At 22.6% G+C, this 19196-nt stretch overlaps 1 protein-coding gene across 2 annotated transcripts; it reads right to left on the reverse strand.

The window, feature by feature from the left end:
- Positions 1-2672: 2672 nt before the first annotated feature.
- Positions 2673-18724, reverse strand: LOC122713511 (reticulon-1-like). 2 transcript variants are annotated; one of them, XM_043934057.1, is made up of 7 exons: positions 18543-18724; positions 17617-18369; positions 11388-11423; positions 4301-4508; positions 3887-4095; positions 3424-3529; positions 2673-2815 (listed from the first exon to the last, which is right to left on the reverse strand). In XM_043934057.1, exons 2-7 carry the CDS (start codon positions 18341-18343, stop codon positions 2764-2766), a joined length of 1338 nt encoding a protein of 445 aa, XP_043789992.1. In that variant the 5' UTR covers positions 18344-18369; positions 18543-18724; the 3' UTR covers positions 2673-2763. The 2 variants fall into 2 exon arrangements, with proteins under 2 accessions (XP_043789992.1, XP_043789993.1); XM_043934058.1 differs by lacking the exon at positions 11388-11423 and having other exon boundaries at positions 17617-18724.
- Between the last annotated feature and the right edge of the window lie 472 nt (positions 18725-19196).

The following is a 19196-nucleotide window of genomic DNA, read 5'->3' on the forward strand; positions in this document are numbered from 1 at the left end:
ATCAAATATGAAAATAAATCTATTCATAAGATTCAAATTGACAATGAAAATATTATGTTAATACATTATTTGTAATCTATATTATACAACAATTAAGCTTTTTTTCAAAAGTAATTTTTTATCAAGCATATATATATTCCACTAAAGACTTATAATTATTTACTAATCAATCATGTAGGCTGAAACAAATTTCTTAAAATATTATTTTAAAGAAATAAAAATTTATTTTTCAAATTATAATTTTTTAAATCTGATATAAATTAATTGATTTTTAATCCTCAATAAAATTTAATTGAACCGTATGTAAATTTCTATGTATAAATTTTATATAAATAAAATCTTAAAATTTTAGATACATATATTAAAAATCAATTTTAATTAATAAAATTATAATATATATAAAATAAATAAATTTATAATTTAATTTTTAATTAAATAATATTAATACATTATATATAGCGTTATTTAAAAAATAATTTAAAACGCACAATACTCATAACAATATTTTTAAAAACAAATAACAAATTTCGTCTTTTTTTATTCTTTCATTTTTTTTTCCTTCTTTTTCACATGCATAGAATCATATGTGCATTTTCTTTCTTTATGAAGAATTGATTTTATGTCAATTAGTTATGCATAAAGCAAAATTTATGCATATTTATTAATATTTTTAAAGATTATAATTAATTGTTATTTTTAATAACTATTTTTTTCGTTGCTTATTTTTTTTAAATGAAATTTTAAAAGTAGTAAAAACTAAGAGATATTTGCTGAAACAATAAAAATTCATGATTTATATTTACAATTATATAAATTTAATTTTTTGATATATCTTATTTTGATATAATATAACCATAAATATAACCATATATTTTAAGTAATAAATTTAAACATGTTTTGTACAAATATTAAACAAATATTATACATATTATAAATAAAAAATTGTTGAAAATACCAATCATCATTGAAAAATGATAAAAATTGATAATTGGTAATTATAAAATTAACAAATTTTATTAATGGAACAAAACTACAAATAGATAAAGAGAATATGGACTTATATAAACTGAAAAAATGTAACTATATATAAGTGTATAAAAATCTAGGAAACTGATCTAAATTTTTATACTAAAAAAAAATAATGGAAATATTATAGAATAATAAATATCATTATAGAAATTTTTGTTAAAAAAAAATATTAATATAAATTTTAAATCAGTTTCCTTTAACGAAATTATTTAAATTTTTCAAAATAAATAAAATTTATTGAAAACAAAAAGAATTTCCATTTATCTTTAAACTACTTATATTATTTCATTCTTAACATTTTAATATAATTTTAATGTAATCTATTATTGTCACACGTTCAATGTGTGCATATTTTATATAATATTATAAATTAAAAAATCTTACATTACAATTTTATTATAAAACTCAAGCTTAAAGAATATGAATGCAAATTTGAAATTTCTAAAAGAGAGAAATAAAGCAATGTATTATAAAACAAATTATTTTAATTCTATTTACATATCTGATTTTAATTATAAAAAATTTTTAAGAATAAAAAATTGAATTTTTCATAGTGTTTTGAATAAATGAAAAAGAAAGAAAAATAAGAAAATATAAATTTCAAAGCAAAAAATTAAAGATTAGGAGAAAAAAAAATGTATCTTTGTGCTAAATATATTTTTCAATAATTATATATAATGAAAAAAATTTACTGAAAAATAAACAATTAATTAAAATTAATTTTAATGGGACCGCATATCATTTTGTAAACAAGAAATATCAGTTCGGAATGGTATGGGAAAGTGCGAGGAAAAAACAAAAAATAGAAGGAAAATCGGAAAACCCTTAGATACACGCATTGCACCGTTCATGATTTTTGCAGAGTACACCAAAGGGTTCTATTCGTCTCCCTTATCGCAAATTAATATAATCGCTAAATGTTATTTCTTTCCGTTTATTTCGATTAATAGGGACAGTTTGTAAATCCAAAAAAGGAATACTCGTTTTACGACATCATCAGACATTAAAATCCAATTGTCGAGTTTTTTTCCCTTTATATTACCTTGTGATCTTTTCTCGTTTTCCTTTCTTTAGAAGCCGTTACCCTATTCACATTTCAATCTTCTTATACTTTCAGAAATACTTCTCATTTTATATAACTATTTTTTCTTCTTTCTTTTTTTTCATATACATATATTCAATGCTTGTTCATTACATTTTCTTTGCAAGCCATGCTTCTATTGTAACTACTTTTTTTTTACCATTTTTTATTTCGGTACATAGGAATTTCAGAATTAAAAAAAATTATCCTGTTTTTAAACCTTACAACGCTAAAAACATCTTTTATTTCCGTGAATCATTTATAATATATGTTATAATATATTATATAATATATATCATAATATTATAATATAATAAAATATATACATATTATAATATTATATTATATCATATAATATCATAATATTATTATAAATTAATAGGTTTTTTCAGCGTTCTTTTTTTCAACATTGGTATAACATTTCATTTTGCTGTTCATTTTATCTATTCTGCATTTTCTTGTAAATATTTCTTTCTCATCATTTCTTTAAACTCTATATGTTTTGTTTTTTATCTTTTTTAAATTTTTTTTTTTATAATCATTTCCATTCTTTTGTATAACTGTTCTTTTTTTCATTCTTGCGTGGATTTTGCAAGTATCCGGCAAATTCGCTTAAATTTCTTTTGTTCCCGCGTGGTGGTAAACTTTCATATTTATTCTTCTTTTTTTGGTTCTTTCTTGCCAAATGGTATCGCAGCTTTCACTCTAAAACAATTAAAATACAAGTTCTTAGAAAATCTAAAATCACTTCTAATTCACTAATCTAAATTCACTTCAAAATATTTTTATTTTTTTTTTCAATGACAAATACATATAAAATACATCTTCTAATTTATCTATATATGTATGATGTATATGTATATATGTATGATTTATGTAAACTTACATAAATATACTTAAAAGAATTAAATCTCCACTTCATTGAAACTGATTTAAGATATTATTTTAATATATTTTATATCGACGAACATTTATTATCAATGCATTAATTACTAATTACATAAAAAAGATTTAATTTATCAATCAATATTTATCACGAAACTATATTTATATATTTTATACAATAAATTGCTGACTACAAATAAAATATATGCCATTTTTCAAATAGGAAAATTTACAATGTATATAATACAATATCATATCATATCCTACTTTATTTAATGAGAAATATTCTAATAAATTTTGTATTATTTTAATAAGATTAAATATTAAAAATTCATTTGATAAGAACAATTCAACGTTTTATAGACACAAAACTTTTATTATTTTTATTGTGAAATATTGATATTTATTATTTATTGAAATATACTTACTTAGCAGTGAGCTCATTGATCTTGCTTTGTACCAATGCTAAATTCTGATCTATTTGTGATTTATTTGTCTCATAGACCTTCGGTAATGTAAATAAGGCGATTACTCCTGTAAAAAATAATGATTAAATCGAATATAATCATATCATTTTTCAAAACTCATTTTTATTTAAATAATTATATAATGGCATAAATATGTTGTTTAATTATAAATTTTGTTTTTTGTTATATTGAATATTTCGTTGAGTTATCATTCTTATAAATATTTGTAAACGAATATATGATTTTTTTGTTTATAGAAGCAAAAAAAAAAAAAAAAAACAGAATATTTCGCTCAAAATTATTTTATCTATAAATATTCAGTGGAAAATTATATATTTAACTTTTTATAAAATATAATTATTATATTATAAAATATTGAAAATTATTTAAAACATATACAGATAATGATAATAATAAAATTTACCAATTATAATTAGAGTCATGCCATTAAACCAAGAACCCACATAGGTGAGGCACCAAAGAAGGACACCAAATTTCAAAGAATCGACAAAATCTTCGACAAGAAAGAGCCTACGAAGTTCACAAACTGCTGCATTTAAATGTGCGACAGCCACATCTGCTACTTCATGCACCTTCTCCGCAGGCAATGTTAAGTCCATTTCCAAAATATTTCTAAAATTATAAATGTTAATATTTTACTTCATTTCTAATTTTTTTTTTTAATTTTTTTTCTCTAAAATAAAATGTGAAACGATTTAAATACATTATTTTTTTATAAAAAAAAGATAAAGAAAAAATATTATATATTTCAAATTTGTATAAAATAAAAAATTTATTTTTTTATTAACTTTTATCTTTTCAAAAATATGATACTTGCTGGAAAGGATGTCCATCGGAAGTCTTCTGAATAGCTTGAAGAATGGTATTGTGAATCCTAAAAGCAATGGTACCAGTGAGGATAAGAAGAGACAAATAAGCAAGAACGCTTATCAGACTGAAGTAGGCCAACGAGAGGAGCACGCCAAGTATGCAGCCGAACACGGGGCCTGATTTCTTTGGATCACGCCAATAAATTAAAGCTGCCACTAAAATAGAAAAATACATCACTATTAGAAACTTCAAACTTACTATTACCATACTTTTATTATGTAATCTATACACTTTTCAAACTCCTATTAATTTACAAATAGTACAAGTAGTCGAAGCAATAACAATGAAATAATATTCTTATTTCAATATTCAGAATAATTTCCATAGATTGTATAAAATATTATATACATATACAGGGTAATATTTGATAAAATTATCTTAAAAATATAAACTCCATATTTAGATATAATTTATTTCCAACTAAAATCAACAAAATCCAATTAAAATGTTGAGACAAGTTCAATGATATATCATTTAAGATATTGATCAAAATGATAAAAATCCTAATAATTTTATAATAGTTATAAAAATTCCGAAAATTTCAAATATCATTTAATACAAAATAAATCTTTTTATCCTGATATTTTTCTACAGACACGTGCTCCTGAACCATATGTTAATGAAAATAATCAGATATCAATCTCTTTCAAAGAAGAGAGATAAACTCACCGCTATTTCTATCGGGTAACTCCTCGACAGGTGTTCTTGAATTATTTCTTCGCACCATTTTCAACTAACGAGAGAAGAGGCTACGTTATAAAAGAAATTGAAAGCATGGAAAGCTAAGCAAGAACTGCCACCTCTTTCCACGGTTTCGTTCGCGCATGGAACTCTACATATCTTAGTAATATTAAAGAGATATGTGATATACGAGAATGAGTAAAGTGGGAGAGGGAAATAGAAACCAATAAAATGGAATAAAAGAAAAAAAAAAGAATCAGTAGAACAACTGGAAAAATAAAATAAGCATTACAATGAAAAAAAAAAAATTTTCTACTATTTATATATAAATATAATATGATTTAATGATTTTTTTAAATAACTAATTAATTTAATTTGTGTAATATTCGATATTTAGTATTGTATTGTTTTATTTTTTTCTTGAACATATCTTATATTTTTCATGATTACATTATTAATAATAAAATTTTTATTATATTCTACAGTTTATAATTAAAAATTAAAAAATATATTATAAATTTATAATTTTATAATGTATATATATATCTAAAATTATTAAGAATTAATGCATAATGAATGGAAAAATTCAAAAATTTAGGTAATAAAACTAATTATACTCTAATTAAATATTTGAGAAATAATGATTGATGCGACTAATTGTGGATAGCCTTGAATGAACCTAATAATAGAAATTCTCAAATTTTGCTGCGGCTTTGTCTCTAATCCAAAAAGGATGTTCTATTAAATTGTTTCCAAGGCCTACTCAACATCGTACAATTCTGCCAAACGAATTTATGTCATTTGTCCCAATTTTTAATCGAATTCTATTTCATTGAAAGTTGAATAATTTTATATCATTTAAATTCATAAAAAAAATTAAAGTGATATAAAAAAAAGAAAGATTCAACGTCTCATTGTATGAAATACTTACTCATTTAAAATATTGATATATATTATTTTGTATTAAAATATTGATAATATATATATATATATATATATTATATTTTTTATATTTCTTGATAAATGTAAATTATTTCAAGTATTTCTTAAAACTATTTATTAAAATTATTTAGCATTATAAAACTTTCAATATTGTCAATTTTACTATTTTATAATTTAATATTTTATAAGATTAATTCGTCATCATTAATATACAAATAAATAATCATCATATTTTATCATTTCTCTTTTGAAAGCAAAGTCCTCAAAGTGAGGATAAAGAATCGATGACTAATATGTCAAGTAGAAGACTGTATGGAAAATTATATGATACGCCATAGAAGTATATGTGCAAGTTCTGTTGTATGAATCTTAAAATTTCAATATATTCTAAACATTTATTATATTATACTCAAGTTATTGCTCTTGTCAACTGACGGTTTTTTATTGAATAATATTAAAGAATAAATGCATTAAAATATTCATCAAATATAAAAATGTTATATATTATATTTATTATATTTAAAATAAAATATTATTTAAAATTGTAAAATTTAATATCTTGTTAACGATTAAAGAATGTACTAAAAATAAATGTTTAGGTTGAATTTTAATAAAATAATTATCAATTATTTTTTGGTAAAAAATTTACAAGGTTTTTAAAGTTAAAGCCTCATTGCCGATTAATTTATATTTCTTTTTTTATTTTTTTTTAATATTTTATTTCAACTTAAATATTTCTTCAATAACTTATTAAAAATACCACACTATAATTCCAAAAGATCTACCTGAATATAACATTTATCAAACAATTACTATATGATACTTTCTAAAAATCAAATAATATACAAAATATTAAAGTTGATTTAATTCACTTAATTGTTTACATCTTCAAATGGATCAAACTATTAAAGAGATTCAATCAGAGTCAAGAGTTGGAGCAGATTCAAATATGAAGAAGAGTTTATTAGAGCATAAAAGATAGAGATACATCGTCTATGAGCATCACGTGTCGAACGAAGAGGATAAAGGGAAACGGTCGGGCGCGGTTTGATGGTAGAAAATCAATAAGTTGTCTCCGGTAGTACGACGCCCGGCGTCGCAGTGTCGGCCATTGCCTCTATCCCTTTTACTATTCTCAGAAATACACCTGCCAATTGGTATTCTATCCTTGACGAATTCACCCTTTATTGACCTTTCATTATTTCTTTTCTTCCATAAGAAATTATATACTATAAAGATCCTAAATTACAATTTTCTCTTTATTATCATGTTACACATTAAGCTTCTTTAATTATTTAGAATAACTATTAATTAGCTAACTATTCTAGAAAGTTATTGTTTTTTTGCACTCTATTTTAATAATATAAAATAGAAATAAATTTTCAGAATAATATGTAATGATTTGTGACATTTATCTTAAAATTAAAATATCCAATTTGCAATTTTTTTAAATATATACATTATTATAATGAATATTTAAATAAAAATTATTAATTTTGTAAATAAAAATCTTTTAATTACAAAAACAAAAGATATAAAATCTGTTTAAATAGTTTTGATAGTTCTAATAATGAGATTTTAGTACCAATTTCCTATTGATTGTTGATAATTCCAAATAAAATCTAATATTTAAATAAAATTTATATCAATACTAAAAAAACATCTTTTTAAATAACAATAGAATGATTTTTTTTCGATAGAAAAAATTATTAAATATAATTATTAAATATATATAAAAAAAAATATTCTTATTTTCAGTTTTAGATAAAATTGTCGCATTGCAACAATAGAATGATGAGAAATGAGAAATAAAAGAAAAAATTTTTGAATCAGAAATGATTTTCACAATAAAATTTAACAAAAAATTCGATTTTTTTGGCGAATTGGATCACATCCAAGCTCTAAAAGTAACAACTGTTTCAAAGAAAACAGTGCAATGCTCCAATCTTTGGAGGAGTAAAAAATCTCTAAGAAATTTTTCTGATTATTCATAGTAATCTTTAGAAAATCACACTTATCGATCAAAAAATTTCTACAATTAACAGCAATTTATTTTTTAAATAATTAAATAATTATTATTAATATTTTCGGAATATTATTATCTAATTTTATTATAATCTATTCAAAATCTATCAAAATCTTAACTTATAATAAAAATAATTGATTAAGTTTTTTTAAAAAACTTTTAATCAATTTCTAACCAAATAAAAAATCTCTTTTGTTATCATTATTTATTTTTAAAAAAAAAAAAGAATCTTTAATAATATCTTGAAGATTACATCTTAAGAATATCTCTATACCATAACCAATCTTAGCCTAGTTTTAGACACTAGAAAAAATCATTAACATTTCCAAAAATTCCCTCTCTAAATCTCTGACGTAACTGCGTCTGCGCAGCAAAGTTAAACTGGCAGTCTGTCAATGTTCACAACCAGCATATACCTGCCATCGAATTGATTCAGATTCGTTTCAGCATTTACTCACGTTCCTCCCTCGTGATGGCCATGTTTCTATCCGCTGATTATACACTTATCCCTTCCTTAGATCTCGCGCAACACAAGAGAGAAGAGAGAACACTAACAGCGAACACTACAAACTCGTATTTTACCGATTATGAGAAATTAACTCAAAAAATTCTGGTAGAAACACGGTACACACTCTCTGGTAGACATAGATACTGTGGACTCGCCGAAGAAAAAGCGAGAGTTCCCTTCGAGATTTCTGGCAGAGCACCAACAGCCTCGAACCCGGCTGGATACTATATTTAACTTCGGCTATGGTCGCCAACCGTCTCCGGCTTTTTTGGATTCTAACCGCGGCACGAATTCATTCGATTGAAATTTTAATGAAAAGAGAAGGGAAAAGAGAAGAGAAAATCACTCTGGAAAATTTTAACAACTTTTCTTCGAACGATTGGAAGATTTATGGATGAATAGATGAACAGAGTGAACGAAAGGATATCTGAGAAGAAAAACAAAATTGCTCATTTGGCTGAGACTTAAATTGGTATTCGGATGAATATTGTCTTGATTCGATGATTGAAATATTCATTCAGTTGTTCTGAATAAGTTGGAAACGAGTACTCTAGTTAAATATATTTTAAGATTTGTTTTTAGAATACATCACACAATATGTCATGATTTTTACGACGAATAGAGATTCAATAGAATTGTCTTATAAGTGTTTCAATTCAAAATTATTCTAATGTTATTGCTAATCTCTTAAAAAATTAACGGAATATCCATTAAATATTTATTAATATTATAATTCTAATTCGAATCTATCTGAAAATACAATGAATTAAAATTTGTGAATAATGAGATGGACAATTGGCAAAGTTTACTCTAAGTTTACTCTATTTCACAAATTATCAATACAAAAATTGTTGTTTTATCTGTCTTTTCCAATACAAAGTTGCAAATCAAAAGGAAGGAATAAGTAGCATATTCGTAACATTATCCATAGTCAGAAAGTTAATCATAATACAGAATTTAATACTCGAGAAACAAATCCATTTTTCCTGTGCAACGTTTTGTTCAAGTGTTGGGATTACTGTATAAACAAGATTGAATTATCATAACGAAAGACAGATCATCGAACCTTGGAAGATCAATATAATTTTAATATCATCTCAAATGCAAGTTTTCAACAATTGACACATTTTCTCGATACTCTTTGCAAGGTACTTGACCCATACACATATACATATGTACGAACTGCTCTCGTTTCAGTTTTCAAAGGGAAAATCAATATTACACTCGAGGGAACAAAAAAACCAGATTTTAAGTAGCATCTAGAAACTACCGATGGAGTCGATTTTTCTGAAATTACAATGAGATCTATGTCAAATAGAATTGAAAGTATTTGAAAGTTTTAGGTCATATTCCATTTTATACTATTAAATGTAAACGAATTTTATAATTTTGAATGATATTGAAAATGATCTATTACATATTTCTCAATCATTGAAATATGCATTTAATAATTTATAAAATTGAAATGAGATGATTATTTGTTATACAAAATATTTTATGCACGTTACGTTATAATTGATTATGCAAATTTTTTAAACGCATTGTGCATATTTTCTTGCAATAAAACTGCTTCGATTTGAAAACTAAAAACACTTTCAATTTTGAACGAAGAAATTAAAAACGGAGATCAGTCGATGACCTCAACTTTCAAATCATAATATATTATAGTATTATATTTAGAGGTTTATTTGCACTAAGATATGTATATTGGATCACAAAGAAGCAATAATTGACAATATCTTTAGAAGGAAATTCGATGAAAGTAGTCTATTGTATCATCAAAGTGGTATCTTTATGGTTGCTTTTGCGCTTTGAAAACATCATCAACTAAATTCTACAACGAGAGTTATGTTTCAGAAATTTATGGATAATGATATTGCATACAATTAGTTTTTTCATAAGATAGCAATTTTCAAAAATTTTATTACAATTACATTTTCATTGTTTGATTTAAAATAATTGCTTCTTTAAAAATTAAATTGTTTTCGAGATTTAGTGTTAAATTATGAGCCAATAATCGAAGAAAAAAGACACAATACAAGAATGTTTAATAATAGATGTTTAATAGTCGATATAATAATCTTGTCGAATAAGGACTGTAGCTGGTACAAAGATCAAACAAAACTCATGGTAATTTATGTAGTATAGATCTGTAAGTTACTTATATTTACACTATTCGTTGTTCAGTATATCATTAATTTTCGCAAATCTCTGTTTAACTAAATTTAAATAAATGTAATAAGAAATCAAAAACTTGACTTGTCTCAACATAATTTTATATTTTTCGACAAAACTTCTCTTAATTTTTCCAATTTATTCGTATTAGATAACATAATTGACATTAAAATCTTAATTTTTTTTCCATTAAAGACATTTTTTATATTTACTATATTTATTTATAGGAGTATTTCTATAAGCTCCAAGTGGGTCATCCTATATACAATAAATATCTCAGCCAGAGTTTTTTTTGCTTTACATCTATTTTATATTTATTGTATATAAATCAAGTATACACTCATTCTTCGATTCATACAATCAAAAAGTATAATTTGTAAAATTATGATTTTTTATTAAATTTATGATATATAAATTGTAAAGTCATATTAAGATAAATTATTTTATTTTTATCTCTTTCGAAAAATAATAATCATAAAATAGATATTTTTATGATTAATTTTGATTAATTTCTTTTTTTAAATGCTTTCTCGCACATCTGTATTTATATATAAATAATAATTCGAATATAACGAAGAATGAATGCAAATATAGATATATAACAAAAAAAATTTAATAAAATAAAAAATACATATAAAATATAAAATTGTTGAACACATAGAAATAAATTGATAGACATCGACATCGAATTTGATATCTTACCTTTTGGATTGAGTCTATCAGGATTAAACCATGCGTCTGTAAAGAACAGAATCGAAGTATGTTAGTATAATTGATTAATATAATTCTATATAAACTACTCTACAATGATCTGTGAGAAATTAATGAATTAAAAACAAAAAAAAAAAAATTTTTTAATGCTGTGTAGTAAAAAATAACGATGCTATAAAATTAATCTTACTAATATTAGTATTCGTCAAAGAGATAATAATAGATATAAATTGAAATGACTTTCAATTAATATCGTTGGATGAAAAATGAAAACAAAATAATAAAGTTAATTTAATATTTTATAGTAACATTGTATTCTGAATATTATGTATAATTTATATTTAACAATCTTTCATTTAAAAAAAATATAAAATAAAATTTAGAATTCAAATCAGAACCTAAAAACTGTTATAATATCGAAGCGGTTATGAAGAATTTTTATTCTGAATAACTGTTATATGATTGTACCGAAATTTCAAACCATATTTGTTCTGATTTCAATCCCTATTTCGATTCGCATATCGATTCTTGAACAGTTATTTTTTTTCGATTCCATATTGGTTTCAAAACTTATGTACAATCGATTTTTATTCATTTTATTCAGAATTTACTTTTTTGTTTTGCATATGTAAATAATATGTACGTGAAAAAATTATATATTTTATATTAAAAACTCCATTCATAATTTTTATTATATAACACGTATAGGATACAAATTGAAATGAAGAATGTTTCGTAATGAAATAATTTGATTATATAGTGAAATTTATCAGTAATTTAATTAAAAATGTTTTAAAAAGTTTTGATAGATATATGTATAATTTTATCAAACCGCTTGATATGTAAGAGATATATATGTAGATTGTTATCTAATGTACAAATATAAAAAACGTAAAATCACAAGACATTATTCAATTTAAAATTATTTGAGGAAATAATTATTATATTTTCATTATTATATTCATTCACTATCAATGTTTAATATTAAAAATTCATAGATGAATCAAATTCTCATTCATTTTAATTTTTTGTAAATGCATTTATATTCTGTAATTTCTTTTTTCCTTTTAATGATTTAATTATTTGTTTTATTTGCCTTTTTTTAGTTATATAATGTTAATCGTAATTTGATTAAATAGAATTTCCTTTATGTCAAATGAATTTTATTTTAACTATTAAAAAAGAAACATATATTCGATTTATACGAACAAAATTAACATTTTTTAATATATAAATTGGATATTATTTATAAGATTTTTTAAGCGATTTTTTTTAGAAGAAAAAATGATGTTTTTAAATAGTAAATGATTGACAGCACTTGATGTAATTAACGTACCGGAATATATTGCGCAATCTTTGGCCTCGAGTTCTAACTTGGTATCTATGAACTTCAATCGAATGATTTTTAAAATTTATATTCGTGATTTTCTTCGATAATTAATATTTTTTATCTCAATATCTATATACTTCAATCGAATGATTTTTAAAATTCGTATTCGTGATTTTCTTCAATAAATAATATTCTCCTATCTCGATATCTATACATTTCAATCTAATGATTTTTAAAATTCGTATTCGTGATTTTCTTCGATAAATAATACTTTGAATTTGTTTACAGACATTGTTTACACAATTATATATTTTTCATTTTTTATAAATCCATAATCCGAAAACTAGAATTAAACAGTTGTTTGATAAAATTTATGTAATAAAATATTTTTTTTTTTTAAAATACAATTTCTTAATAATATGAGACCACGTTTATTTAAACGAATTTTAAAAGTAATTTTTTATTTTTTTAGGATTAGTTCAATTATAATTTTTTTGTGATTATTGTCAATCAAATATATAAATTAAATAATAAAAAAATCATATCAATTTATATAACGATATAAAGTTTCTTTGCAATATAAAGTTATTTAAAAAATCAAATTATTAATGTTATTTTATGATAAGATAATTAAATTATTAAATAATAAACAATAAATAAAAGTATCATTTTTAAAATTATAATTTATTCTTTAATTATTTATTTTTATTTCTAAATATGAAAAATAATTTTTCAATTTTTTTAATATATTTTTTAATATATCGATATATAAAATAAATAATTAATAAAGTAATAACATCTTTTAAGCAATAAGTATATATTTGTTCCATTTTTTTAGGCATATTAGAATTATCTATTCGAATATTTCTTTTTCCTCTTTTTGTTATCAAAAATTGCTATTTACAATGTAGAATGTACAATATATTTATAAAAACCGATAGTCGACGATCAATAATCCTCTTGCAAATCGCGTTTCTTCTGCGCATGTCAAATAGTCGATGCACCCGGATCTATATAATTATCTATTTTTTATCTTTTTTTTGTGCTTTCTTTTTACTTACTTTTTTCTTGATAATGTATATAATTTATATTTCAACGAAAACAATCAGGCTTCTGCAATAAGAGCAGCCATTTATATTCTAAAGTTAAGCAATTTTTCCCTTCTTTTATAATCTGTATTTTGTAATTTGTTTTGTAATCTGTAATTTGTTTTTTAGAAAATAAATTTTAAGATCAAGAGAAAATAAAATTTTTAAAAGCATAATTAAAATAACTAGCTTTATAAAATATCCAAATTAAAATAAAATCAATGAGTTAAGAATAATAATTTTTAAGTAAAAAAAACATATAAATAGAAAGTATACAGAAATAATATCATAGTATATTTATATGTATATTTCTCCTCTTTTATAAGGAAGAAAGAAAGCTTTTTAAAGTACAATAGATCATATATTATACATGTATTATTAAATTTTTTTTAATTAAATTAATTTTATCAAATTTTATTATATTTACTAATAAATTTTAATTCTAAATAAGATTAAAATGAATTTTAATCCTTTTTAATTTTTTTTCATGAAAACGTAAAAATATTAAAATTGAAATATTAAAAAATGCTATAATTATTTATAATAAAAAATAAAAAACATGAATTTATAATAACAAAAATAATACAAAAATATATTTATCAATATATTTATCAATATATATATATATTTATTTATTATATTTTATATATATATATATATATATATATATATATAAAATACTCATTACTCATAAATATTTTACTAATGAAAAACAAATTATTAATAAATTAACTTATGTAGGAATTAATATAAGTTTTATAAAACAAACAAAGAACTCTATTTATTATAATAAATCAGCCTTTTAAAATTAAGATTGACTGCAATATTTTCTTTTGAAATATACATTTCTTCTACATTTTATTGTTGAACATTATGTCAGGAAATTTCTTGATATTTAAATTTAAGATACAATAATAGTATTAATATACTTTTCTTTTATCATATTTTTTTGGTACTTGTTCTAAAATAATAAAAGAAAGCTGAGTTTTATTAATCTTTTAATTAAGAATATCCAATTTTTTATATTTAAATAATATTTAAATTACTCAATAAATTTTACAATGTAAAGTATTATAATATATTTTCTTTTAAAATATATTTATTTTATACAATAATCCTTTATTTCTACTATATAATATATAATATAAATAGTATAATATATATAATATTAGATAATATAATATAATACAATATAATAATCTGTCATTTGCTTGTAAAGCTACTGTTGCGACTAATACGCACTCTACTGATTATGAATTGCAATTCGTTTCCTACGTCAAACAAGTACATGACTTGTGCTTTATATTATTTTAAATACTTTACATCTTTCATCTTACGTCAAAAACAAATATGAAAAATGAACATACATGGATCAAGAATATTCCAGAAGCAAGAATTGCCATTGGCTACAACGAAGCATGATTCCTTGCAAACCGCGGTAGCATCTTCTTTCTCCTTCCCAGGAGACATAGGACATGCCGGCTCCATTCTCATTTTTTCCTAACCTTGCGTTTCAATAGAACCAAAGATGACTTGCATTCGAACACTAGCTTAACAATTCAAGCCGATAGTTGTAAATGACGCACTTTTCGATTCAAACTCTTTATTTTTTTTTTTTTTTTCACCTTTTTATTATTTTTCACTGATTTTATCCTCTACGCACATTCAAATAAATCTTTTTGATTTGTTTCGTCTGTTTTAATGCACAAAATGATTTAAAACAAATTCTGAGGAAAATAAAATATTCCGTTTAATTTCTATATTGCAACTTCCTAACGATACACTATGCTTCGAGGTGAGAACGAGACTAACTAGTATTATCGACCCATGGACAGTTCCAGATATCCCCACCATCCCAATGCGCCATTGCTACGCACTGAAAAGCGATAAGGCTTCGAATGAAAAACAAGTAGTTGTTTTCGTTGATAAAAGATGGCGCGTTTTATAGTGAGAAAATCTAGTGAGTTCCAAAGTAAGACGATAGATGACGCGAAATTTAAAATATAACTATCTAAAGACTTTAAATAGAAATAAATATATATAAAAAAAATTATTAAAAAAAAACTTGTTCAATAAATTGATTGTCTATATCTGTTTGAGAAAAATTAAAAAAAAATATTGTATACAATTTACATTTCTTAAATTTATTAAAATGTGTAGTTTTTTTTTTAATTAAAATAAGCTTTTTAAATTTTTTTTTTAATTACATTCTAAATTTATAAGATGATTATTAATATATTATAATAAATAAAATTATTATTTCGCTTTTATTTTAATATAATTAACAAGAAAAACGTGATATGTTATAATAATGTATGACGATGAAAATAATTCATGACTCAGACACATGGAATTTTTCGTTCTGAAATCATGTATAAAAATATCTTCAAGAAGAATGAAAAAATTATTTCATGCTTACAAAAGATAATTTTGAATTAATATGATTTTGTTGATATAAATTTAAACAATTTAACATTTTATATAATATATTATTTATTATTAATAATTTATTTTATAAAATATATTTTTAATGCAAAATATTTTCTCCCATGGGTTGGCTTTACCCATTGGTTCTATCAAAAGAGGTCGTAAGGTATCTCTGCTATGGATCAATATAGAGAGAAGATACAAGTTACTTCGATCCATAGTATAGAAACCATATACAAAATATACTCATTTTTCTTCTATGGTGACATGTGATGTGGTAACATGTAATTTCACTTAATTCATATTTTATTTTTAATAAATATCAATATATAAAGTCTTGAAGAAATAATTATTCTATGAAAAACATAAAATATTTAATTTTTTCTAGCTATTGTTCAATATAATACTATTTATAACATATTTATTATATTATTTTTCAATAAAAATTTCGATATTAAAAAGCTAAAGTATTTAAAGGATTATTTGAATTATTTAAATAAAAAACAATAAAAATTGATAATACAAAAAAGCTAAAAATATTACATCATTTGACGCATGTCATATAATTACTCATACATAGTTGTTCAACTTTGTATACTTATAACTTTGTTCAACTTTTATACACCTACATATATTCAAAAATCGATAATTCGTTACTTGGCTATTATCATTTTATTCAAATTAAATTTAATGGATAAAAATTAATCATTTTACAATTAATTATTACATGCATATAAACATTATATAAAAATTATAATCATAAAAAAAATAACATTAATCTATTAAAATTCTTAAGAACATAATGGCGGTATAATAAGAATCATAAACATTTAATCTACATAGAAATTCAAGCGTAAAATCTTCAATTACCGTTATTTGATGTACAGTTGTACGTAAGTAACGGTATAACGATAACATTATTTTCTTAAATACATTTCAAAAAAATATATTCAAAGTAAAATATTTAATATGAGATATTTTTTGTGGAATTTTTTATTGCTATAAGCTAATGAAAGAGAATAAAGATATTTTGAAAAGGGATATGATGTATCTAAAATAACTAATCACATTATTACTGTTCAAAATAACAATGATATTGTAACTAACCGGAAGTTCACTTCGTGCAAAGATGCTAAATTAATTTCACACTAATCGCTTTATGCTTTCGGAACTTTGTAGGTTATTAATTATTAATATTTATGAGTATTACTTCTAAAATATTTAATATTTAATATATATAAAATACAAAAAAAGTATATTAGATTTAACTATTTTTTTTAACTTACTAGATAATAATAATGATAATATAAAAATATAAAAATTATATTGCTATTTTTATAAAATTCCAATAAAATAGAAAACTAGATTTACTTACCTATTCCCATACTACTAAATATCTCCTTCGGTGCAATTTCCACTTCTTCCACTGGTTCTCTTTTCACTTCCTGTTTTACTGATTTGAAACTTTTTACTGGAGATACCTCAACTTCTGACTCAAATTCAGATTCTCCAGTTTCTGTTGCACTGATTCGTTCCTTTTTCTCTATATCAGCAAGCACATTCTCACTTACACATTCTTCTCTTTTCTCCGGTTTCAAAATTGATTCCGGAACTGGAGATTTTTCGATAATATTCCATGAATTATCTATTTTTTTCTCTGTATTAAGAACGATTTCTGATTCGCGATCCGGAATCTTGGTTTCCTTAACCTCTTCTTTCTCTGCAATTTCTTGTTTCTCTTCTTCTTTTTTATTAACCGGTTGAATCGTCATAACCTCCGATTGGTCATCTATTTTACTTGATAAGAAGTCGAGCTCCTTTGATCTAACCTCAAAGTTATTTTCTTCAGCCGGTCTTTCTTTCTCTGACTCTAATAGTAACATTGTCGCTTTTCTAGGATCTTCTAATTCGTTTGATGATTGATTAGAGGAAAAATTAATCATATCCTGTTCCATATCGAAATTATTTTTCGAACTCTTTTCTATTTTCTCGTTGTGAATTTCAAGATGACTTGATTGTCCATCCTGGACGTGTTCGAGATGCTCAAAATCGTCCATCGAATCGTGCTCCCTTCTGATTGGTTGCTCCTTTAACTCGGCCATCTTTGCTGCACGCGAGGAGTGTTATCCTGTCATAGAATTTGACTTTTCTTTAGAATACTTTCAATATTCTTTCTTTTCTTTGTAATTTTCTAATATTTTTTTCTAATATAATTTTTAAAATATTTAACAATTAAAATAGTATTTGTAAATAATTGTAATTTGCAATTATAACGTTGATGTTTCACTGCGTTTTTATTACCTTTTTTATATAATTTCACTTTTTTGAATTTTTTAATATTAAAAAAATTATTCTATTCTTTTTAACTTTTTATTTTTTATTAAAACGATGCACATTCAAAGATTAACGATAAGCAGTGGACATTGAAAATGAAAAACTGGTTTAACGTTCACTATTTCAGGTAGATTCGATTCTGAAGCATGTTCTCCGACGGAATATCTCACGGGGTGTGCGTAAGAGGGTTTCTGCCCCACTATTCCTGTCTGTACCAGGAATGTATATATATTGGGTGACAATAAACGCAAAAATAAAAATTTTTAGAAGTTTTAATATTGAGTTATATTTATGTATTATATATATATATATATTTTTAATTTATAATTTTATATATAATAATGAAAATAATTTACATATCATATCTACATATACATATATATTAACATATCATAATTATCATAATTCTAGCATCCTTTTTTTATGATAAATTTTTAATATAATATATTACATATTATTTATTTTTATTAAATTAAAAAAAAAATAAATAAATTTTATACATCAACAATAATAAAAAAAATATTAAAACTACATAATATTATTATTAAGGGATCTGATACGTAATGTTCGCTCCTGACTTCGAACCAATAAGAATTAAGTTGGTTGTCCCCACCACTTAAT

This window comes from Apis laboriosa, unplaced genomic scaffold (assembly GCF_014066325.1).
Source record: "Apis laboriosa isolate Shangri-la unplaced genomic scaffold, ASM1406632v1 scaffold23_cov150, whole genome shotgun sequence".
NCBI classification, from domain to species: Eukaryota; Metazoa; Arthropoda; class Insecta; order Hymenoptera; family Apidae; genus Apis; species Apis laboriosa.